Source organism: Schistocerca piceifrons, chromosome 1, assembly GCF_021461385.2.
Source record: "Schistocerca piceifrons isolate TAMUIC-IGC-003096 chromosome 1, iqSchPice1.1, whole genome shotgun sequence".
NCBI classification, from domain to species: Eukaryota; Metazoa; Arthropoda; class Insecta; order Orthoptera; family Acrididae; genus Schistocerca; species Schistocerca piceifrons.
In genome coordinates, this window is record NC_060138.1 from 213,215,737 (window position 1) to 213,242,309 (window position 26,573).

At 40.1% G+C, this 26,573-nt stretch overlaps 1 protein-coding gene across 1 annotated transcript in view; it reads right to left on the reverse strand.

The window, feature by feature from the left end:
• LOC124795073 (exocyst complex component 5) overlaps positions 1-26,573 on the reverse strand; it is a 112,420-nt gene that overhangs the window by 38,626 nt on the left and 47,221 nt on the right. The window contains exons 8-12 of the mRNA XM_047258889.1: positions 20,665-20,741; positions 18,046-18,156; positions 3,984-4,079; positions 2,071-2,230; positions 115-347 (exon numbers count right to left, since the gene is read on the reverse strand). Of these exons, the coding sequence (XP_047114845.1) occupies positions 115-347; positions 2,071-2,230; positions 3,984-4,079; positions 18,046-18,156; positions 20,665-20,741 (677 nt within the window). The remainder of the gene's footprint in view (positions 1-114; positions 348-2,070; positions 2,231-3,983; positions 4,080-18,045; positions 18,157-20,664; positions 20,742-26,573) is intronic.

Here is a 26,573-nt window from a genome sequence, read left to right on the forward strand (position 1 = left end):
ACTCTAGTTTTTTTAGGATGACACCGACACTAATTGTTACACAACTAATACATTCAGTTTTACCAAAGGATGACTTGGTCAAGTCTTTACAAAGAAGACCTTGTGATAACTTACACAACAAGCGGTACCACACTGTCAACAAACTGCTTCTCCAGTAAGTGAACGATGGCATTACACTGCCTTACCACATCAAAGAAATATATCTGTGGTTGTGTTTTTGTCTCAGCCACAGGTATTCCTTGAAGTCCAAGTTCCAGAGCATAGTCCAGGTATTCTTCCATCAGGTAATGAAGCAGAATTTCCAATACATGGACTGTGTTGCCAGGCAGATCAGACTGTCTTGAGAGCTTTAACAAGAAAACTCTGATAAGTTATTACCAATATTTATCACAAAAAACAATCAGCAAAACATCTAGCCTGGCAGTCTAGTGGTGAAGTTTGTGCCAGGAACGTGAGAGGCCATGGTACCAGTTCCTGACAAGACCACAGTAAATTTCAGTCATCTTTTAACCTAACCTTCACCTCTCAATGAAGAGAAGTTTCACCAGGAACAACACATGGTTTAGATTCCATGTTAAACTGTAGGACACCTTTTCATGATGTGATTACCAGGGTAGTTAGTGATATGCGAGTTGCCGAAATGGCATCCAATTGAAAGACTTACACCAGGTTGTTGAGCCACTTGGAATAATAATAATAATAATAATAATAATAATAATAGTAACCATTATCAAACACAATAAAAATTATTATATTATGAATGAGTTTTATATCTTAAATGCTGGCTTAAGAATTTGATCAAAACTGGCTTTCAAGTAAATTTAAATGTTTAAAATGAAAACCACAGTACCACACTCTGTACAACACAGGTACATAGTGCACCATAACAATTTTATCATCTTATTATTTCATTTATAAATAATAATTCTATTATAATATTGTCATGTTCCTTACATAAGACAGAGACTATTGGAAGTAATATTTTACTTAATTAATTCGAATGTAGGCTCCTACAAAATAAAGCACTCTGTGATGCACTATCCTTTCCTTTAATGTCTCCAATTAAGTTTATTGAATTTCTGTTACACTCTCACACTGACAAAAAACTTCAAGACGAATCACATGGCTCTTCTTTGTATCTTATTTCATTAATTCAACAATGTGAAGGTAACAATAATCAACAATTGGCTAAATGATTGGTTTGTAAGCATGTAACAAGTACGAGGCCTTAGGATTAATCTGCTAAATTTCAGTCTGGTATTCGCCTTTCCCATACACAGATTTATGTGGTTGCTCCACTTTAAATCACCCTAGACTGGTATATTGTTTCATATTTGACAGTTATCACTCATGTCAGTTACTGTCGTTTGGACAAATTACATCAGATTTAGTCACCAATTTATGTACATTATATTATATTTATTAAAATTTGCAGTCAACTGCCAGTATTTAAGACAAGGACATATCATGTCAAGTAAAAGCTCCAACAAAAAGTGAGTAGCTTCACTTTTTTCATAGCTTTCTTTTTACTTTTACTGGTAGTAATTATTTTGGATAACAGAAATTGTTAAACATGTCATTTATATGTTTCTTGAAGTTTTACCATAGATAGACTATTCTCATCTTTCGGGAGTGCATCTGGGATAGATGCTGAGATATTCAGAATGTGACTATCCACAACCAGACATTTTTGTCATTCACTTGTTCCTGATTTCTACTAATTTCTCCTCCCTCTGTTTTACTATTGTCTTACACTGTTTCCCCTCCTCTAGATTTCTTTTTACAATCTACATTCCTCTCTGCCTTTCTATTTGTATATATGAATGTGGTGTTTTTACTGACAGGAATGTGGAGTAGCTTTTTTTTCCTTTTTTTGAAGGGGTTGGGGTGGGGAGGGGGAGTAAGGAAACAAAGATAATGTTGGAGCTCTGTTATTTAATAATAACCTTAGCACTAGAAAATATTTTAATGACTATAAAGATAACATGTTTTAGTTATTGCTGAAACAAACAACTGTTGGTCTCTCTTCAAGAGAATTTCTGTTCCATAATTATTTTTTCAGAGACTTACCATTTCACAGCGCTGAAAAGCTCTTTTACTCTCTTGTAATAAAGCTATAGCAACTTCCTCAGAAAGAAATGTTTCCCCACCATAATTCTCTACTTGTGCAATATTTAAATTGGCACGGGTGCCAATAACAGCTTGCAAATCACGTCGTAGATCCTGAAAACTGAAAAAAAGGCGTAAAATGTTATTGTACTGGGAGGATTATTTGCTCGCTAGTATCCATAGATCAGCGAGTGCCTGATAATTATGATATATGAAAAAGCAATTTACATTGCTGGTTGGAGGGTCATAAAAAATGTTTGAAAGAACGTGTCACCTTAGACTGTTGGAATTAATTATTTATAAAATCTGTTATTGCGGTTTTGGTCTTTTAAGCATTTTAAAGTGTAACGTGAAAATTTTATGCTTTAGCGTATGTCAAAATGGCCAAAACTGCAATAACAAATTTTATAAATAAATAATTTACGGCATGCTGAAACATAATATTGTTGTTGGTTCGACTAGTAAATAGCTAAATGGCCAAAACTGTACAAGTGGATTTTATGAATAAATAATTTCAACTGTCCAAAGTGATGATGATGTATCTCAATGAAAGTCTTATTGTTCTACAACCTCTTCAATTGTAGCATCACTTATGCAGACTATAAAAATAAATATGGTTACTGTCAGACATAAAAAGCGCAGAGCAGATTACGGCACGTTCATGAAATGAATGATTTCAAAATGCAGTGGATTCAAAGTATGCAATTTTGGAATACAAGACCTTGAAGCAGCAAAATATGAAATTTCCTGTACCCATTATTTTTTTTTTTTAAAAAAACACAAACAAGCAAGATGAAACCATATTAACAGCAAGTTTTTGGTTACACAGAAAAACTGTGACTGGTTTGTGCAGATTCTAGTAGCAGATGTGAAATGTTTTACATGTCTAACTTTAAAACATGAAACAGTTAAAATAATGTAATGATCACTGAATTGAAAAAGAAACATATGTGTAACTTAAAGGAAAGGTACTTGGGTGAACAGCTGGATCATTCCGTCAGATGAGCACAATATGTCAACAACAGTTTACAGGTTGTTGGTTGTTTACAGTTGAGTACAGTATCCTGTGGTGTCTACATATAATGTTGAGCAATCACATATAAATAAATAAATGTTCTTAGGAGGGAATGTTGAAAGCTTTTGTCTGTCTCACCTTCACCTTCACCCTCACCCCCTCCCTACCTCCCACCCTCCAACAAATTAAACAAGGGAGTTATCGCAATTAAAAATATTGAAAAAGAAGCTAATACAAAGTGGTTTCCTGGGAAAGTTAAGAAGTGAAAGTGTGTTTTTACCAGAGAAGGTTATAAGGTATTTTATATTTGTACCAATGTAAAAGTCATTTGATAATTTGCCACTTTTTTAATTTGAGCAACTACTTTAAAAGATCCTCCTCAAAATTCTGTGGAATACTTTAAAACATTTGCTACTACATGAGATTACAGGTAAAACAGAAAATAGATGTAGATTATTTCTTTTCTCCCAGTGTTTTGGTTTTGAGGGAGCACGATATATCTATCTTCCTTCACCGAGTCCTCTACGTCCTCACACTAAGGATGAAGGAATTATACCAATTAACTGCAGAGACATAATTAGTTTTTGGTTACTAAAGTGCACAAATATTTTTCAATATCCACATCATGGCACTATTATTTTACTACTTTACTTTTCTTTCCTCTGCAAGAGAAGAGAAGTACCTGCACCGGAACATATTAAATGATATTTATTTTCACCTTTCATATTTAGGTATGCTACATTATTTTCAAATCTGGCAAACATCCTCACTGGAATGAGGTTGAAATTTCTGTGTAACTTTGTAATTAGATGTGACTGCACTTTGACAACCATTGTGCTATGTTTACTGTATTACTTACCCGCCAGTCTGGATCTGCTTCTTCTGATGATTCTTGCTTTCATAATATTTTTGCAGTATCAGGGCACACTTCTCCTTCAGAAACTTTACCTCAACACTGCAGATAGATAAACACAAGTAAATCACTAAGAAGTGTTTAAAAATCACTGTTCCTTTCTTGTTACATTATAATTAAAATATTAAAGAGAACATTTTTGAATATTTTAGTCCCTTGTTGCAAATTTTAGTCACATTCTGTATACATAATTATTCTGAAAACAACAAATACACTTTAGTCACACTGTCTCTCTATAAACCCTCCTCAGGGGACACTGTCTTAGCGTAGCACTGTCCGTGCGGGCGAGGAGGTTTGCACGCTCTGGATCCGGAGGGCTTTCCTGGTGGTAGCGTAGCTACCAGCAGGGCCACCCATGCCAGACAGGCCAATGGGGAGGAGCCAGACGAAGTGTGTCCCACAATGACCTATCTCCTGTCCCCTGTCCGATCCTATCCTAAGCCTATCCCTTTCCCTCATCATTCTTAACTTCCTACAACATAGGGCAAGGAGGGCTCTAGAGGCATGGTGAAGCCAGTCTCCCTAAGGGAGTAAACCAGATACAAATCACCTGCTGCCTTGCAGTAAGTAGAGGGATCTACAAAGGCTAAGGATGCTACCCTGAACATGGAGCCAGCTAACCTGCGAGCTGTAAGGGGCAACCCCCCAAACGGTTGGGCAGAAGATTAACAATCTCCACCTGTAAAACATCAATTGTTGCGAATGCTAGCAAAGGAATAAGCCGGGCAGATATTTCCATGATGATCTCAGCAAACAAAAAAAGGATAAGAGATATGCACATAGGAACATGAAATGTGCGAAGCCTATACCAAACTGGAGCCCTACGTCAGCTGCTAATGCGAGTACACAAGTACAGTATAAACATATTGGCTCTCCAGGAAATTAGGTGGAAGGGGAGTGACATAATGGACGCAGGAAATTTCACTATCTTTTATAGTGGCAGGAAGATGAATATCTTTGGAACAGGCTTTGTGGTTGCTAAAGAACTGAAACATGCGGTGATGTGCTTCCAACCAATCAATGAACAGATGTCCATATTAAGATTAAGGGGAACATTTTTCAACATTACAATAATAATTGTACCTGCACCCACAGAGGAGTCAGATGAACAACAGAGGGACGAGTTTTATAGCAAGGTAGAATAACTGTATGATCAGGCCCCCAAACATGATTTCAAGATATTAATAGGAGACCTGAATGCAAAAATAGGAAAAGAAGAGGCCTTTCAGCCAACCATATGAAGACATAGTCTCCATGAAATAGAAAACTACAATGGACTTAGGGCTGTAGATTTTGCTATAAACAAAAACATGACTGTCAGCAGTACATGTTTCCCATGCAAAAAATACACAAAGAAACATGGATTTTACCAGATGGACAAACCAGAAGACACGGAGACACGGATCAGACATAATGGATGTTAGGAGCCAACATGGAGCTGACTGCAATTCAGACCACCATCTAGTGAGAATTACATATAGACAAAGGATCTCACTATTGAGTAAACAAAAAAGCCACAAACAAAAGAGGTTTCACATTAAGAAACTGAAGTTAGAAGAAATACAGAGAGCATATCAGAAGAAAATAGAAGAGGATCAAGAATGATACCGACACATCAAAATGAACATATACAAGTAATGTGGAAATGATGTAAGACTGCAATCTTCAAGGCAGCTGGAGAGGTTTTAGGACATGAATGGGCTCAAAGAAAGGAAGATTGGTTTGACGAAGAATGTATGAGAAGAACTGAGGAACGTAATATAGCACGAATGAAATTATTGTAGAGAAGAACTTGAGCAAATCTGAATGAATATAATGAAAAGTGCCGTATAGCGAAGAGGGTCCGCAGACAGAAGAAAAGAGCACTAGAAAAGAAAAAACTGGAAGAAATTTAACAGCTAGGAGAAGAGAAGCATAGTCATGAAATGTACCAAAAGATTAAAGAAGGAAAGACCAGGTTCCAAGCCAGAACAAATATGTGTAGGAACAAAGAAGGGGATTTGGTAGAGGAGAGTAATAAAATACTTGACAGGTGGGCAGAATACTTCCAAGAGTTGTTCCAGACCCCTGCCCCCTGGCGTACTTCTATTCCCTTTCCATTGCCGTTCTTCACATTTAGTAATTTATCAAAGTCTCTTTCCATCTTTTCCTTATCTCCTCTGGTTGCATTAATAGCTCTCTGCTTTCCCCATTCGCTAACTTTGTGTATGTTTTTTCCTTCTTCATACTCTTTGTAATTCCATATATCATCATCCTCTTGCCACTAGTAACATGTTTTTCCAATTCTCAGGTGAATTTCTCTCAAGCTTTTCCTCTTTTCTTTTGCTACCATTTTCTTACACTTATTTTTACTATCCTGGTATTTTCCTTTTACTTTCAGCTGTTTGGTCTCTGTTCCATTCATACCAGCCTTTCTTCTTTTCTTTTACTGCCTCCTTGACCCTCTCATTCCACCATGGTGACCAGGAACCCATATAAACATCACAGTGGCTCCATCAAGAGTGAGCAAGTAGAAGCTTTCATGGACCTGTTGCATTAAGGGATGGAGAGTATACAGCATATTGAGGCTCTGAGGGGCACTAAGAGAGTGGCAGCAGATGATGCAGTTGAAAAGCCTGTGTCACTGTATATACTGTGTGGCCTGATATAGGGCGAAGAGCTCTGCTGTGAATACTGAGCAGTATTCTGGAAGCTGATACCAAAAAACGTCAGTGCCAATGACGATGCCACACTCAAAGGGAATACGTGTGAGTGGAGTCCGAAAGGAATGAGGGTGCTCCCATGTTAAGGCAGATGAGGTAATGTGACTGAGAAGGTCAGCCAAGAGGGCACCTCTCTGACAAGTTCTGGGAGAACTCCAAAGGGGATGGTGCAAAATTAAAGTCACTGAGCACCAGAAAGGGGTGAGGGAGTCGCCCAGTAAGCTGGAGGAAGTCAACCCTGGTGAGAGCAAATGATGGAGGAATATAAATGGTACAAAGGGAAAAGGTCAAGTGAGAAAGAAAATGCAGACTGCAACAACTTGAAGCCAGGGAGATGGGTCAACTATGGACATTATCCCGAATGAGCAGCCTAACACCCCTATGAGATAGAATGCTGAATTCGGGGGGAGGGGGGCTCAAAGCACACCGGCAATAAATGCGAGAGCTCAAAGCAGTCATCTACAGAGGTGGAGATACACATTTGGCCGAGTGTTGACAGGACATTTGAGTATGGTTGTAACGATGACACTGGTAGCAGTGCATCAGGTTCGGAATGTACAGTCAGACTGTGATAATTTTATAACCTGCTTCAATCTTTGCTGGAAGCACCACTCTATGAAAGCAGAAAAGAGTCTGTGTGGACACTAAGGACGTATCTGCCTTTTTCATCACCCTGTGGACTGCAATGACCCCCCGATCAAAGAGGTATGTCTGGATTTCTGCCTCGGTCAGATCATCTAGAAGCCTAGTGTAAATAACACCATAGGAAGAATTCAGTGTTCGATGGGCCTTGACATGAACAGGCTAGCCATGAAGGAGCGAAGCCACAAGTAGTAGTTGTGCTTGAGAATCAGAATTAGTTTCCAAAAGCACAGTGCCATTTTGTAAACGAGAGCAGGATTTCACATGGCCAGCATTGGCATCACCACCTTTCTGAATAATAAACAGATTTACCATAGCAAAGAATTTCAGTGCATGAAACCATGAGGAATCATGGTGCAGCTGGCAGGGTCTTTGAATCATTAGCCTTGTTCTGTTTACATTTTGTAGACGTTGAATGAGATGATGATGACTGGCTCATTGCGAGAAAATCCCCCATGATTGCCAGCATCTCCGATGGCATGCCCCTTCCAACTGGGAAACTCCCCTCAGAAGAGGGCACATCTTCCTTATGTGATTGTTCACACCTCCCGAACACCTGACAGAGGGACCAATCGGCAATTTGGGAAGGTAGCAGTTCAGGTAGTCACCCATCCCTGGGCCTGGCTTGTACTGGGGGTACATTCGAATCCTACCTGTAAAACTGGGATTGGCAATTACCCGTTACCCAGTCACCTGTTACGTGTCACACACATGGGCTGGCCTTCAGGAGTGCACAGGGAGGAAGAAGAAAAAGAGGAACCTCAAATGCCAAAACAGAAAAAGGATAGGAGAAGGGGAACAAGGAAAGAGAAAAGGAATGAAAAACAGTGGAGAGAGTGTTCTGATACTGGCTACTGAATATGCAGAACACATTTCCAAGAACATCCCAGACATGTTTCCCAAGGGAGGGGAAAAAGAATAGCAAGAGGATACACATGCAGCATGGAAGGGAAAATATGCTGCAAAGGCTGTGGTCCCATGGTAGCCAAGCACGAACCCACCAAAAGTGGCGAGCCCCCTATGGGTCTGTTGGGAAAGTTATGTTAACAATCTGACTGCCACGGACAGCTACTGCTGGATTTCATGCCACTAAGTGCAACTATCAATGCCAACAGTTACTGTTCCACACTGTTACATCTGCAGGCTGCTATCAGGAAGACACACTGAGGAATTCTTGTTGTGGACAATGTGGTTATCCTTCACAACAATGCGAGGTCACATGTGACAAACTGTCAACAAGCTCCAGTCATTTCACTAGGAGAGCCTGGACCACCCACTTTCCTGTCCATTCGCACTGTGCAACTGAAATTTAGGGTGGTGCACTTGCAGTCCATATGGATATGATATTCAGGCTTTAGAGGAGACCATTTAGAGTAATTGCTAATACAAGGAACTTCCAGTCTTCTAGGGATTACTTCATCAAGTATAATTTACTGAGTGTGTACTCTTTGAATGTCCTTAAGACAATTAGTTCTGTAAATGCGAATGACAACATCGGCAAAATGGATGAAGACATTCATAATTGTAAAACATGAACCTGGTGTGATTATAGCAGGATACCCAGTAATAAAAGTGTTGCAGACCACAGCCCACTTGTTCCTGAAAGAAAATTCTATAACAGGTTGCTAAATAATATATAAAAAAAAACTCTGCTGAGAACTTTTTAAGGACAAGTCAAAACAGTTGTTAGTTAAAAAATGTTTATAAAGCTCAAAAAGTTCTGGTCTCCATTACCCTTGGTACTGTTTTTGTATATTGCAGTTTATTAGTGGTGATTAATATTTATACAATAGTATATTGTCCTATTTTTGTATATACTAACAAAGAGATAGAGGGGCTGGCCAGTACTTACCTCAGCTCAGTACAGCCGATAGATACACAAAAAACAGAACCGAAAATTTACGTTCCTAGCTTTTGGAACAAATGTTCCTTCATCAGGGAGGAGAGAGGGGAAAGAAAGGGAAGAAGGGAAAGTGGATTCAGTTACTCACAACCCAGGTTATGAAGCAACAGGGAAAGGAAAACAGGGAGGGTAGCAAGGATGGAGGCATGGTTATCAGAGGGAAAGTAAATTTTCGGTTCTGTTTTTTGTGTATCTATTGGCTGTACTGAGCTGAGGTAAGTACTGGCCAGCCCCTCTATCTCTTTGTTAGTATTTGTTTCACATCTTTATATGAGATTTTCCATTAATTATTTTTGTATATGTTCATTATATTTATGGTATGATATTATTGATGCGAATGTTCAAAAAACAAGGATGTCCAAGACTGTAAAGTTATTATGGAGAAATAAAGATTACTATTATTAGGTTCTGATCCATTTTATTCCAAACTGATCTCTAACATCAGTTTTAGAGTAGAAAACAGTTTAGTTTCCCATTCTAGTATTAATATCAGCTTTGATGTATTATGTATATGAGGACAGATCACTATTCACCAAATAAAAAGAGCATTGCTTAGAAACGAGACATGCAGAAAGAATAATTAATTACCTACATCTCCCTCATACTGTTTAACTTTTACATCAATCAGTTATGCATTAAAGTCACTATTGCTCAAAACAGAAGGTGGCATTTGAAATACCAGCACCACTGTCATATCAATATACCCATTTCTTATGTAGTGAGGCAACTTCACTATGCTGAAGATGGATATTGTAACATCAGTCTTATGTGCTCACTACTTAGTCCCTCCACACTGTTTCTTTATTCACTCTAATGCTAATAACACGATCCCTTTTATAATCCTTATGCTCAAGACCCACCTCATGCAATGATGATGATGATGTGTGGTAGTGTTAATGGATGAACAGGTCTGTCACCTACCGAGAATAATTTGAGATAAGAAAGGATGTCATCATCAGAAGAAACAAGGCTGGAATTCTATGGATCGCAGTGCGGAATGTTAGTTCCATTAATTGGGCATGTGGGTTAGAAAATTTAAAAAAGAAATGGATTGGTTGAAGTTACATACAGACGAAATTAGTGAGGTTAGTTGGCAGGAGGAACAGGACGTCTCATCAGGTAAATAAACAGTTATAAATACAAAATCAAATAGGTGTAATGCAGGAGTAGGTTTAATAATGAATAAGAAAATAGGAATGCGAGTAAGCTACTATGAACAGGATACCAAACACATTATCATAGCCAAGATAGGCATGAAGCCCACATCCATCACACCAGCTAGCTCTGCAGATGATGAAGACATTGAAGAAATGCACAGTAAGATAAAAGAAATTATTTAGATATTTAAGAAAAATGAAAAGTTTATTGTGATGGGGATGAATTTGGTAGCAGGAAAAGGAAGAGAAGGAAAAATAGTAGGTGAATGTGGAATGAGGGAAAGGAATGAATGAGGAAGCCACCTGGTAGAATTTTGCACAGAGCATAATTTAATCATTGCTAACACTTGGTTTAAGTATCGTGAATATGTATATTGTACATGTGTAAGAGACATGGAGACGGGAAGGTTTCAAACTGATTATATAATAGTAAGACAGAGATTTCAGAACCAGATTTTAAATTTTAAGACATTTCCAGGAGCAGTTGTGGGCTCTGACCACAATTTACTGGATATGAATTGTAGATTAAAACTGAAGAAATTTCAAAAAGGTGGGCAATTAAGGAGATGGAGCCCGGATAAGTTGAAAGAACAAGAGGTTGTTAAGATGTTCAGATAGAGGATTAGAAAACTATTGACTACAACAGGTGAATGGAGAAAATGGATGGGTAGCTTTGAGAAATGAAACAGTGAGGGTAGTAGAGGATCAAATAGGTAAAAAGAAAAGACCTAGCAGAAATCCTTGGATATCACAAGATGTGATTGAGGAAAGGAGAAAACATAAAAATGCAACAAATGAAGCAAGTGAAAGGGAGTATAAAACACTTAGAAAAAATGAGACAGAGAGGAAGTGCAAAAAGGCTAAGCAGGAATGGTTAGAGGACAAATGTAAGGATTTTGAAGCACGCATAACTAGGGGAAAGATAGACACCACCTACAGGAACCTTAAAGAGGTCTTTGGAGAAAGAGAAGCGTCTGCATGAATATCAAGAGCTCAGCTGGAAAACTACTCCTAAGCAAAGAAGGAAAGCTGAAAGGTGGAAAGAGTATACAGTGGGTCTATACAAGGGAGATGAACTTGATGACATTATAGAACTAGAGGAGAACAATGACAAGATAGGAGATACTATACAGCAAAAAGAATTTGACAGAACACTGAAAAGCCTAAGTTGAAACAGGGCCCTGGGAGTAGATACCATTCTGTCAGAACTACTGATAACACTAGGAGAGTCAGTCATGACAAAAACTCTTCCATCTGGTGTGCAAGTTGTATGAGACAGGCAAAGTACCCTCAGACTTCAAAAAGAACATAGTAATTCCAATTCCAACAGAGGTGCTGACAGGAGTGAATACTACTTAATTATCAGTTTAATAAGTCATGGTCACAAAATAATAACCACAAACTGTTTACAGGAGAATAGAAAAACTGGTAGAAGCCAACCATAGGGAAGATCAGTCTGGATTCAGGAGAAATATAAGAACGCAAGAGGCAACACTGATGCTACGACTTACGTTAGAAGAGAAATAAGCAAGGGCAAACCTACATTTACAGCACTTGTAGACTTGGAGAAACTTTCTGACATTGTTGACTGGAGTACTCTCTTTGAAATTCTGGAGATAGCAGGGGTAAACTACAGGGTGCAAAATGCTAATTACAACTTGTACTACAACTACACGGCAGCTATTAGAGCCAAGTGGCATGAAGGAGAAGCAGTGGCTGAGAAGGGGAGACAGGGTTGTAGACTATCCCCAACGTTATTCAATCTGTACACTGAGCATGCACTTTAAGGTTTGCCGATGACATTGTAATTCAGTCAAAGACAGCAAAGGACTTGGAAGAGCAGTTGAACAGAATTGACAGCATCTTGAAAGGAGGATATACAATGAACATCAACAGAAGTAAAACAAGGATAAGGGAACTTATCCACACTAAATCAGGTGATGCTGAGGGAATTAGTTTAGGAAACGAGACACTAAAAATAGCAGATAAATTCCAGGAAAATAACTGACGATAGCCAAAGTAGAGAGGACAGAAAATGTAGACCACCAACAGCAAGAAAAAGTGTTTCTGAAGAAAAGAAATATGTTAACATCAAATATAGATTTAAGTTTTAGGAGGTCTTTTCAGAAAGTATTTGTATGGATTGTAGCTATGTATGGAACTGAAATATGGATTATAAGCAGTTTGATGAGAAGAGAACTGAAGCTTCTGAAACTGAAATTTTGATACTGAAATATGTTTATGAAGTTAAATGGGCAGAATGTTACATATTTACAGCCAATATCAATGACAAAACAATGTACATCTGATAACTGTTACCCGAGTTATACAAATGCATGGCTGAGATGGTTTTCGGACACAATGATGGTCTAATCCTAGACCAAAATTGATCATCTCGAATAAGATATACCATTACAGCTGTGTATTGCATAATGCACTTCTTAATATTCATTAAAGTTGTAATACACCATCTCCATAAAATATCACCAATTTAGTATTCGAGGAAAGTGTAGGGGGTAAAAATCGCAGTCAGAGACCAAGAGATGAATGCAGTAAGCAGATTCAGAAGGATGTAGATTACAGTAGTTATTCGGAGGTGAACAGATTTGCACAGGGTAGAGTAGCACGGAGAGCTACATCAAACCAGTCTTTGGACTGAAGACCATGATGACGATGAGGAATGTAAGACAAAGGGTGATTTACAGTGAACACCTCGGTGATAGGATTATTCTCATCTGAATCAAAAGCACATCAACACCAGCCATAGAAGTTCAGGTATAATTCTAAAATCACAAGCAGAAGAGGTAGTGTACATACGAGCACTGAAGTGGTAGCTCAGTATGTAAAGTGAGATGACTATCATGTAACATGGGGCATTGAAATGCAAAGAAGGAGAAGGAATAGAAGACAGAATTACAGGAGAATAGGGGCTCAGAACTAAGAATAAGAGGAAGATTTCTTGAGTTAAACATAAATTTCATCTAATAGTACTCAATACACTGTTCACGGCCCACAAGAGAGGGAGGTATACTTGGAAAATGTCTGGATACATGGGAAAATACCAGAAGGATTGCATCACATTGAGACAGAGATTCCAAAATAAATCAGATTTGAATTGTAAGGCATACCCCAGAGCAGATACAGACTCAGGTTTCAGTATAGTAATGAAAAAGAATAGGCTGAAGTTTAAGAGAAGCAATGTGTAAAGAAATGTGATGTTGGTAGAAATAATGTACTGAGGAATGATTACTTGTGTTGCGTTTGAAATTATCTGGCACTGTAGATACTGTTATGCTGGACAACACAACAGCTATTTCAGTAGAAGAGAAATGGACATACCTAAAAATGGGCAATCACAGAAATTGGGCTGATAAATACAGGGTGTTTGAAAAAGTACTCCCTAGTTTTAAGTATAAATTTAATGGGGAAATAAATGAAAAATTACATCAATGAGTACGTATCACGAAAGAGAAGTCCTTCAAGTTTTGTTTAAAGTTAGTAGACATCAATGTGGAATCCATTTGTTGCCCTGCACACGTTGAGAGAATACTCCACTTCTCACCACGTATTCACTAACATTTCAGGTGGAACTGTCCTATTCGCTGCGGCGATTCTTTTCTGTAAATGATTGATGTCTCTGATCTTTTCACTGTACACAACATTTTTTATGTGGTTCCAAAAGAATAAGTCCAGTGGGGTTAAACTGGGCTTCGTAGTGGGCAAGGTATGGGGCCAGCCCTCATGTAACAGTTGCAATTTATAGGTATGCAACTTATGTCTTAAGCACATCATCACACACAGTACCTTTAGGCACTTCTAATTGTAGACTACGTCTGGCCAATGACTTCTTTGGTCTCCGAACACATGAAACACGCATCTGTTCATCATCATCTTCAGAAGTTTTCAGTCTACCTGGTGATTTTGCCTTTAAAACACTACTAGTTTCCTTGAAAGACTTTAGTCAATGAGGGATACTTTTTGCTGTAGGTGGTTCACCACCATACTGACATCTAAAATTATGTTGCACTGTTATAACTGACTTATTTTTCACAAGTCAAATGACACACTGCACTTTCTGTAGCGAAGTACATATTGTTGCTGAGTTGCTCTGCTCTGCACTGCACTGCACTGCACGCATGCCTGGAGTGAACTGAGGGAACAGAGGAAACAAACAGCACTTGTGCCGTCTCAAGGTCAAGCAGACCTACCAACTGCAGGGGAGCCTAGCTTGAAGAGTTGATGTATCAAACACCACAAACTAGAATAGAGTATGTCACTTTGTACAGATTCCAGGACACATTTAAACTAGGGAGTTTTTTTTCTTTTTCTTTTTTCAAACACACTGTATAGGTACAAGAAAGGTAACTATGAAGAAACCATGCATAACAGAAGAAATAACTGACTTGATTGATGAAAGGATACACGAGAATATTCAAGAAATAAAGGTATACGACTATTTAGTCACTAATGACTTAATTCAATATGAAGAGCAGGGAATAAATCAAAATGGCTGCAGAAAGAATGTGAAGAAATCAAAAATGAAATGTTCATCAGAAGGATGGATTCAGTATATAGGAAGGTCACTGTATCTTTTGCTGAAATTAAAAACAATCCATCAAAATTAAGAGTATGAAAGGAATTCCACAGTTCCATGCAGAAGATAGAGGGCCTCTACAAGGAAAAGAACCTGCCTACTGATGCAATAGAAGAAGGAATGAATGTATATTTGGAAGACACCGGGGATCTAGCATTAGAATCAGAGTTTGACAGCACTTCGGAAGCTTTGCAACCTAATAAGGCCAGAGGGATCGAAAACATGCCTTCAGACTCTCTTACAGCATTGGAGGAGTGGTGATGAAATGATTACTCATGTTAGTTGTGTAGAATATGAGAGACTGGAGACAGACAGTGACTGTCAGACATTTGGTAGGAAAACATCCATACAATGCCAAAGGTTACAAAGGCGGATAAAAATGAGAAGTAACAAATTATCAGCTTAACAGCACATACTCCCAGTTGGTGACAAGGATAATACACAGAAGATTGGAAAAGAGAATCAAGAGGCTATTAAGTGACGATCAGTCTGGCTTTAGGACTAGTAAATGTAACCAGAGAGGCTGTTCTGAGGGTGCACTTGTTAATGGAGGTGAAACAAAGACAAATCAATTTCTCTTCATAGAATTTGTCAACTTAGAAAAAGCATTCAACTACATAAAATGGTCACCAAAAATGGGTAGAATTGAGTAAAACAGAAGTGATTTCTGGCATTCCCCAATGTAGTGTTATAGACCCTCTGTTGTTACTTATGTATACAAACAATTTAGGAGATAATCTGAGCAGCTGTCTTAGGTTGTTTGCAAATGATGCTGTCGTTTATTGTCTAGTACAGTCATCAGATTATCAAAAGCGATTGCAAAATGATTTAGATACAATATCTGTATGGTGCACAAATTGACAATTGACCTTAAAAATGAAGAGCATGAGGTCATTTATCTGAGTGCTGAAAGGAATCCATTAAAAATTCGGTTATATGATAACTAAATCAAATCTAAAGGCCATAAATTCAACTAAATACCTAGGAATTACAAACAATTTAAATTGGAAATAACACACAGAAAATGTTGTGGGGAAGGCAAATGAACCGAAGACTGCATTTTACTGTCAGAACACTAAAGACACTGCCTGTATTATGCTTGTCCATCCTCTTTTGGCCTACTGCTGCTTGGTGTGGGATCTTTACCAGACAGGATTAATGGAGTACGTAGTGAAAGTTCAAAGAAGAGCAGCATATTTTGTATTATCATGAAATAGGGGGGAGAGTGTCACAGATATGATGTAGGATTTGGGATGGACATCATTAAAACAAAAGTGTTTCTCATTCTGGTGGGATCTCCTCAAAAAATTTCAATCTTCAACTTTCTTCTTGGATTGCAAAAATCTTTTGCTGATGCCAACCTACATAAGAAGAAATGATCATCATAGTAAAATAAGTGAAATCAGAGATCACACAGAAAGATATGTGTTCATTTTCTCTGCACACTGTTCAAGAATAGGATAACAGAGGATTACTGTGAAAGGGGTTCCATGAACTGTCTGCCAGGCACCTAAGTTTGATTTGCAGAGTAGCCATGTAGATGTAGATGTGAAAGTTATAGGGAGAGATATGTCATATACAATATGTACAAGAACCAAGAGAGAACAATAAGAATGATATACCAAGAGAAAAGCGCTGGTTAAAAGGAGTGCAAGACAGGGATCCAGTCATTTTCTTCCTACTAATGATCACAATCTAGTTATGACTAAGTCTAGAACCATATTCACGAAAATGAGGGAAAAAAGAAAAACATTGAGAATGGAGAAATCAAGCAAAACTGCAACTATTTAAAATACATAATTATAAAGGCATAGGGAGATAACAGAAACAAAAAACTGTCAAAGGGTATCTCTACTTCATGCAGTTCATCTAGTGATATCAAATACTCATATTTGTTCATCAACCCATCAATGTGTTCATCTATCCATATTCCTTCATCTGTACATCATAGTTTGTAAGTCTCTAAGAATCAAGGAATAAGTCAAGGTATACATTAATAAAGACAAGCGACTGTGAAAGTAGTTACATACGCTATATTATGAGGAACTTTTTACCACAGTCTATTAAACAGTGAAGATTATTGACAGATGAAGTGGTCTCTGCATGGCTACTTTGTATGCTTGTCATCAGCAATCATATAATGATAATTTGGCAATGTTTCCATGGAAACTCCTCAGTTTCATTGCAGTTCTATGTGCCCAAATATGTTAGTCACAACTTCTGGCAGCCTTTTGCACTTTGCTACTGTAAGGTGTCAACTACACCACCAGCTGTCACAAATTCCTCTAGAATATAGTATAAATATCTTTCATGGAGTAAGGGCTTGTGACACTATGTCGAGTCACTTAGAAAGGTTTGCATTACACTGTGACCTACACAAGTGAATTAAAATACATTTACACTGGTTAAAGTCAACAAAATAAATTGAAGAGGGTGTTTAAAATTAGAAAAGTAAGGTATGGCACTGCATTCTCAAAAACACTGTTTAAAAAAAATGTTCAGCACTAGTGTGCAAGAACAAAATCCTGGCTACAATGAACATTACTACTCAAGCTATTAACAGGTCTTACAAATCTTTTTGATATTTGAATGTAGATAATCGTATATTCCTGACAGACATCCACAATTCCATCCAGTGATAGTCATGCTGTGAGTGCACTGACTAACTCAGATTCAGAATGTCAGTTCACAAAATACAGATTTAGCTCACAGAACTATGTATCACCAACCACCAAACAGAAGGCATGTGTAACTTCAAAATCATAGAGATGGGAGTATTATTTTCAATTAATGGATTTCTGTAATATTAAAACAATATCCAAATAAGGGACGCAAAATGAGTATGAATAAAATACGTACTTACTGCGACAGTGTAGGTACATAAAAAACCTTACAATGAATTATCATACAACTTTATAGTAGAATGTTACAGGTCTGGTGGCACACTAAAGATGAGGATTAGGACTCTACCTAATCTGATTTAAAGATTAAATAAAATATTTGATATTACCTTATATAAGATTCCAAATATTCTTGAAATATATTCCGAGTTAATTTACTCAGGTAAGTACTGTCACTGCCCATGTCAAAACGAGACAAGCTGTTTGAAAGCTTCACAGTCCTATTTAAAAATAGAAGTGAAAATTAGTAGAGTGGCATAAACCTGAATACCATTATAATTCTACCTGCTTCAAGAATGAGCAGTGCCAAATAAACTTATGTCTGTAGGCACAGGAACTTGAATAATGCATAACTGAGAAACAATACTCCACCAGAATCTTACTATGACAATGAAGTAACTGGACAGAGGCCAGCGTGGGAGAAATGGGGGCATCACTGGAGACACGGAAGAGCTGTGTGGTGGGTGGGAGGGGGCAGAGGAGGGTCAGTGGGAGGGGGCAGAGGAGGACCAGTGGGAGCAGGCAGTGGGGGTAGGTGGGTGAGGGTTCTGAGGTGGCAGGAGGGAGGGGGCCATTGGTGGATGGAGGTTGGGGAGGGGGGGAGGGTGAGAGGACACACTGGTGGCATGAGGGTTTGGAGGGGACATTGATGGCAGGAGGGTGAGGAGCAGCAGGAGAGCAGGGGCAGCAAACTAAGTCAAATATAACAGAAAATATTTAGACATGCAACTAAATGTAGAAATCATTACAGAACAGAGCCCAGCACTCTAAAAAGGATGAAAGGTTATGATGTAACAATGTAAGAACCATCCTGGTAGTTGTCTAACTCACACCACTGCAACAAAAGATCTATAAGGCATGTCTGAATCATTCAAATGAATATCACTCACTTTTAATGCATTAGTCCTTTATCTGTACGGAACAACCACAGCGGCCTAAGGTGGTTGATTGAGATCTCAGATTGGAACTTAATTAATTTTCTTGGCCTTCATTTTATTTACAGTTGTTTCCATAATTACAAAACAAGTCATAGTTCAAATAATAATTAATATAGAGATATTGAAGAACTATTACTGAAATTGGGTCTACTGCTATCTCTTCATGGATGAGTTAGTTGCAGCAAAGTGACAGCAGATTATGAGTTTGCAGATCAACAGAGATGGCACCTTTTTGTTTAAGTATGATTTTATGCTAGCGGTGCAAATAATTATTCCATCCTCGAACAAAACAACCCTCAATCATGTAAAGATGCACCAAGCTGATAATATGTCTGGCGTGCCTTCTCTCAGCTTCACCTTCGATGCTGCCAACCCACAACACATTTATACTTAGTGGGTTATCATCAGTTCAACCCCCGGATCGAAGCTGATTTCTGCACTATCCAGCTCAGTCCTCAGAGGGCCTCCCAGTAGCCAACCAGAGGGCACAGAAGATAGCAACAGGCATCACTCTAGACATGCACCTCTTGCTGCATCCATTGCGAATCCAACAGCCAATAGGAAAACTATAACTCTCCGTCACAGGAGTACTTCTGCCCACACCAGTTCTGTCTTTGACAGTCAGAGACTGAGGTAGTATCACTGTTTGTACACCGCCTCATATTGTATGTTGCCTTTGCCGCCTAGAAGCCTGTGCTTCCGCGACCTGTGCTGTGGGCCTTCGTGTCCTGTGCCATGGACAAGTTGTGCCACTCATGAGATGAAACTCTGAATACATCCTTTGTTTTGAAGATAGACTTTTCATTGGTGAAGAGAATGTATGGCTCTGAGCACTATGGGACTTAACATCTATGGTCATCAGTCCCCTAGAACTTAGAACTACTTAAACCTAACTAACCTAAGGACAGCACACAACACCCAGTCATCACGAGGCAGAGAAAATCCCTGACCCCGCCGTGAATCGAACCCGGGAACCCGGGCGTGGGAAGCGAGAACGCTACTGCACGACCACGAGCTGCGGACGAAGAGAATGTAATCTATGCTCTCAATACTCTATTTCCATTTCATTGAAGAAGAATTGTTTGTGATGAACTTTTCCTTCACATTAGTGCAGTTAATTTCTCAAGAATGTTTATTTTCTTTTGTTGCACTGCATCTGAAACAGCAAACTGTTTTGTGTTTGAAGTTTAGTTGTTCAAATAAACAAAGTTTAATTATATCTACTTGTGATCTTGTGTGATATGTGTGTGAGGAATACTTCATTGTCCTCTGTTACTACTGGCACACTTTTGGCTAGATTCTCATAAGAAGCCTTTCCTGAACACTGGCTAAGAACTGTGTGAAATACGGTAGTTTCCGTACAATGCCATACTATTCACAATGTGATAATTTCCCCTCCATGAACTGTATTGCATTCAAGGTACTTCTGTTCAACAGACATCTTCATACTACAAACAGGTCATGTCAACTCAATTTTCTAACTTTAATTACTAACCAGTCTCCACTCTTTTGTTAACTGCATGTAATATAGGGTTCAATTACCATTCTATTAACTATATTCTTATTGAATGGAAACAAAACTTTGTGACTATGAGTACTAAATGTAGAAAGCTATCCAACAGAATGAGGTCATGAACATTTTCTCCTTAAGGGAATGTCTCTATGACATTCATATCTTTTGATTACTGTTTTTATTAAAGACATCCACACAAAAACTCAAGACTATCCCCTGGAAATAAAAATATTGGGGAAAAAATTCTATTTTGCTTATGAAAATATTTAACCACTTGCCTTGCATACAGATCATATAAATTTCTGAGGTACTTTTCTGGATCACTCCTGTCTGACAAGCTGGTCTCTATGTAGTCCTGTAACAAAAACACATGGTGAAATCAAGAGGCGCATGTAGCTATTTAGAATCACATATTCAGGCAGAATAAAATTTTAACAACACTAGTTGACAGATTCCACACTTTATATTTAGGAGACATTGCACATCTGATGTTTGTTCATTCATTAATTCATTAACACATGTTCCATAAATCCCATCATGAAGCCACCTGGTAGAATTTTACACAGAGCATAATTGAATCATAATTAACACTTGTTTTCAGAACCACGACAGAAAGTTGTATACATGGAAGAGACCTGGAGATACTGGAAGGTTTCAGATTGACTATATAGTGGTAAGACAGAGATCTCAGAACCAGATTTTAAACTGTTAGACATTTCCAAGGGCAGATGTGGACTTTGAATTTAATTTACCCATTATGAACTGTAGAGTAAAACTGAAGAATTTGCAAAAAAGGTGCGAAATTACAGACATGGGATCCATATAAGTTGAAAGAACAAAGGTTGTTGAGAATTTCAGAGGGAGCATTAGGTAAAAATTGACTAGAACAGTGAAAAGGCTTTGAGAGGTGAAATAGTGAAGACAGCAGAGGATCAAATAGGTAGAGAGACAAGACTAGTAGAAATCTTTGGATATCACAGGAGATAGTGAATTTAACTGATGAAAGGAGAAAAAATACAAACATCTAAAAAATGAGATTGGTGGGAACTGTGAAATGTCTAAGCAGGAATGGCTACAGGACAAATGTCAGGATATACAAGTGTATTTCACAAGGGGAAAGCTAGATATCATTAGCATAGAAATTAAAGGGGTCTTTGGAGAAAAGAGAAGCAATTCTATGAATATCAAGACTCAAACATAATAGAGGGAAACATTCCACGTGGGAAAAATATATCTAAAAACAAAGATGATGTGACTTACCAAAAGAAAGCGCTGGCAGGTGAATACACACACAAACATACACACAAAATTCAAGCTTTCGCAACCAACGGTTGCTTCGTCAGGAAAGAGGGAAGGAGAGGGAAAGACGAAAGGATGTGGGTTTTAAGGGAGAGGGTAAGGAGTCATTCCAATCCCGGGAGCGGAAAGACTCACCTTAGGGGGAAAAAAGGACGGGTATACACTCCCGCACACACACACATATCCATCCACACCTATACAGACACAAGCAGATACATTCAAAGGCAAAGAGTTTGGGCAGAGATGTCAGTCGAGGCGGAAGTGCAGAGGCAAAGATGTTGTTGAATCACAGGTGAGGTATGAGTGGCGGCAACTTGAAATTAGCAGAGATTGAGGCCTGGTGGATAACGGGAAGAGAGGATATATTGAAGGGCAAGTTCCCATCTCTGGAGTTCGGATAGGTTGGTGTTAGTGGGAAGTATCCAGATAACCCAGATGGTGTAACACTGTGCCAAGATGTGCTGGCCGTGCACCAAGGCATGTTTAGCCACAGGGTGATACTCATTACCAACAAACACTGTCTGCCTGTGTCCAGTCATGCAAATGGACAGTTTGTTGCTGGTCATTCCCACATAGAATGCGTCACAGTGTAGGCAGGTCAGCTGGTAAATCACGTGGGTGCTTTCACACGTGGCTCTGCCTTTGATCGTGTACACCTTCCGGGTTACAGGACTGGAGTAGGTGGTGGTGGGAGGGTGCATGGGACAGGTTTTACACCGGGGGCGGTTACAAGGGTAGGAGCCAGAGGGTAGGGAAGGTGGTTTGGGGATTTCATAGGGATGAACTAAGAGGTTACGAAGGTTAGGTGGACGGCGGAAAGACACTCTTGGTGGAGTGGGGAGGATTTCATGAAGGATGGATCTCATTTCACGGCAGGATTTGAGGAAGTCTTATCCCTGCTGGAGAGCCACATTCAGAGTCTGATCCAGTCCCGGAAAGTATCCTGTCACAAGTGGGGCACTTTTGTGGTTCTTCTGTGGGAGGTTCTGGGTTTGAGGGGATGAGGAAGTGGCTCTGGTTATTTGCTTCTGTACCAGGTCGGGAGGGTAGTTGCGGGATGCAAAAGCTGTTATCAGGTTGTTGGTGTAATGGTTCAGGGATTCCGGACTGGAGCAGATTCGTTTGCCACGAAGACCTAGGCTGTAGGGAAGGGACCGTTTGATGTGGAATGGGTGGCAGCTGTCATAATGGAGTTACTGTTGCTTGTTGGTGGGTTTGATGTGGACGGACGTGTGAAGCTGGCCATTGGACAGATGGAGGTCAACATCAAGGAAAGTGGCATGGGATTTGGAGTAGGACCAGGCGAATCTGATGAAACCAAAGGAGTTGAGGTTGGAGAGGAAATTCTGGAGTTCTTCTTCACTGTGAGTCCAGATCATGAAGATGTCATCAACAAATCTGCACCAAACTTTGGGTTGGCAGGCCTGGGTAACCAAGAAGGCTTCCTCTAAGCGACCCATGAATAGGTTGGTGTACGAGGGAGCCATCCTGATACCCATGGCTGTTCCCTTTAATTGTTGTTATGTCTGGCCTTCAAAAGTGAAGAAGTTGTGGGTCAGGATGAAGCTGGCTAAGGTAATGAGGAAAGAGGTTTTAGGTAGGGTGGCAGGTGATCGGCGTGAAAGGAAGTGCTCCATCGCAGCGAGGCCCTGGACGTGTGGGATATATTTGTGTATAAGGAAGTGGCATCAATGGTTACAAGGATGGTTTCCGGGTGTAACAGATTGGGTAAGGATTCCAGGTGTTCGAGAAAGTGGTTGGTGTCTTTGATGAAGGATGGGAGACTGCATGTAATGGGTTGAAGGTGTTGATCTACGTAAGCAGAGATAGGACTTATCCTTAATAAAAGTCCTCAATCCTTCCTCTCCCACATCCACACCGGCTGTTCAGAGCATCCTCCTACAGGCCAACCGCAAATTAGAACAGCGTGCCACCCTCCACCTCAAAAAACTACCCAATCTCCTGGTTTCCCACCTCCGGAAAGGCAACTCACTCACCCTTCACAGCTTTTTCAGCAAACCTCAACCTCCTCTCATTGCACACAAACCCAGTCTCTCCCATCTACTCAATCTCCCACTTCCAGCTCCACTCCCTCCAAAACCTCAAAATTCCAATCAACACAATCTGGAACCACAACATCCTAATTCAGTAGTTAACCTTTCCTCCAAACCTCTCTCCCAATCCGAAACCTCTGTCCTATCCAAAGGCCTCACCTTCAGCCCCACTTCCAGATTCAACCAAACAGCCCTCGTCAAAGATTTACTGTCCTACACTCGTACTCTCTGCTGGAAATATCACTTTGCCACGAAGAAAAATGATCCTAATCCTACTCCTAATGATCCACCTTCCCAAGACACTATCCAAATTTAACCCTGCCTGGAACAGTTCCATCCTCCGCCACAGCGGAACCCACCTCCTCTTCCTCAAAATCACCCTCTCCAAACCTTCCAGGAATTTCTGACTTCCAGCCTTGCCTCTCAATCCTTCTTAAAAAACCTTAATCCTACTCCCAACATCACCACTGCTGAAGCCCAGGCTATCCGTGATCTGAAGGCTGACCGATCCATCGTCATTCTTCCGGCGGACAAGGGTTCCACTACCGTGGTACTTGATTGTCGGGAGTATGTGGCTGAGGGACTGCGTCAGCTGGTTACCAAGCCCCCACAGAACGTATCTCTGCCTATGTAGATCAACACCTTCAACCCATTACATGCAGTCTCCCATCATTCATCAAAGACACCAACCACTTTCTCGAACACCTGGAATCCTTACCCAATCTGTTACCCCCAGAAACCCCCGGAAACCATCCTTGTAACCATTGATGCCACTTCCTTATACACAAATATTCCGCACGTCCAGGGCCTTGCTGCGATGGAGCACTTCCTTTCACGCCGATCACCTGCCACCCTACCTAAAACCTCTTTCCTCATTACCTTAGCCAGCTTCATCCTGACCCACAACTTCTTCACTTTTGAAGGCCAGACATAACAACAATTAAAGGGAACAGCCATGGGTACCAGGATGGCTCCCTCGTACACCAATCTATTCATGGGTCACTTAGAGGAAGCCTTCTTGGTTACCCAGGCCTGCCAACCCAAAGTTTGGTACAGATTTATTGATGACATCTTCATGATCTGGACTCACAGTGAAGAAGAACTCCAGAATTTCCTCTCCAACCTCAACTCCTTTGGTTCCATCAGATTCACCTTGTCCTACTCCAAATCCCATGCCACTTTCCTTGATGTTGACCTCCATCTGTCCAATGGCCAGCTTCACACGTCCGTCCACATCAAACCCACCAACAAGCAACAGTAACTCCATTATGACAGCTGCCACCCATTCCACATCAAACGGTCCCTTCCCTACAGCCTAGGTCTTCGTGGCAAACGAATCTGCTCCAGTCCGGAATCCCTGAACCATTACACCAACAACCTGATAACAGCTTTTGCATCCCGCAACTACCCTCCCGACCTGGTACAGAAGCAAATAACCAGAGCCACTTCCTCATCCCCTCAAACCCAGAACCTCCCACAGAAGAACCACAAAAGTGCCCCACTTGTGACAGGATACTTTCCGGGACTGGATCAGACTCTGAATGTGGCTCTCCAGCAGGGATACGACTTCCTCAAATCCTGCCGTGAAATGAGATCCATCCTTCATGAAATCCTCCCCACTCCACCAAGAGTGTCTTTCCGCCGTCCACCTAACCTTCGTAACCTCTTAGTTCATCCCTATGAAATCCCCAAACCACCTTCCCTACCCTCTGGCTCCTACCCTTGTAACCGCCCCCGGTGTAAAACCTGTCCCATGCACCCTCCCACCACCACCTACTCCAGTCCTGTAAACCGGAAGGTGTACACGATCAAAGGCAGAGCCACGTGTGAAAGCACCCACGTGATTTACCAGCTGATCTGCCTACACTGTGACGCATTCTATGTGGGAATGACCAGCAACAAACTGTCCATTTGCATGACTGGACACAGGCAGACAGTGTTTGTTGGTAATGAGTATCACCCTGTGGCTAAACATGCCTTGGTGCACGGCCAGCACATCTTGGCACAGTGTTACACCATCTGGGTTATCTGGATACTTCCCACTAACACCAACCTATCCGAACTCCGGAGATGGGAACTTGCCCTTCAATATATCCTCTCTTCCCGTTATCCACCAGGCCTCAATCTCTGCTAATTTCAAGTTGCCGCCACTCATACCTCACCTGTGATTCAACAACATCTTTGCCTCTGCACTTCCACCTCGACTGACATCTCTGCCCAAACTCTTTGCCTTTGAATATGTCTGCTTGTGTCTGTATATGTGTGGATGGATGTGTGTGTGTGTGCGCGAATGTATACCCATCCTTTTTTCCCCCTAAGATGAGTCTTTCCGCTCCCAGGATTGGAATGACTCCTTACCCTCTCCCTTAAAACCCAAATCCTTTCGTCTTTCCCTCTCCTTCCCTCTTTCCTGACGAAGCAACTGTTGGTTGCGAAAGCTTGAATTTTGTGTGTATGAATATCAAGACTCAGATAGAAAACTAGTACTAAGCAAAAAATGGAAAGCTGACAGGTGGAACTAGTGTATAGAGCATATGTACAAAGGAGATGAAGATGAGCTGGGAGATATAATACTGTGAGGAGAATTTGACAGAGCACTGAACAACTTAAGCTGAAGCAAAGACATTGGAATAGATGATATTTCATCAGAATTATTGTGATTATTGTGGCAGCCAGTCTGGTGTGCACGAAATACGAAACAGGGGAAGTACCTCAGACTGAAAGAAGACTGTAAAAATTCCAGTTCCAAACAAAGCAGGTGCTGACACAGGACCATTACCACATAAATGAAAGGAAGCGACGCATTGTACACAACTAGTACAGAAACCAGATGG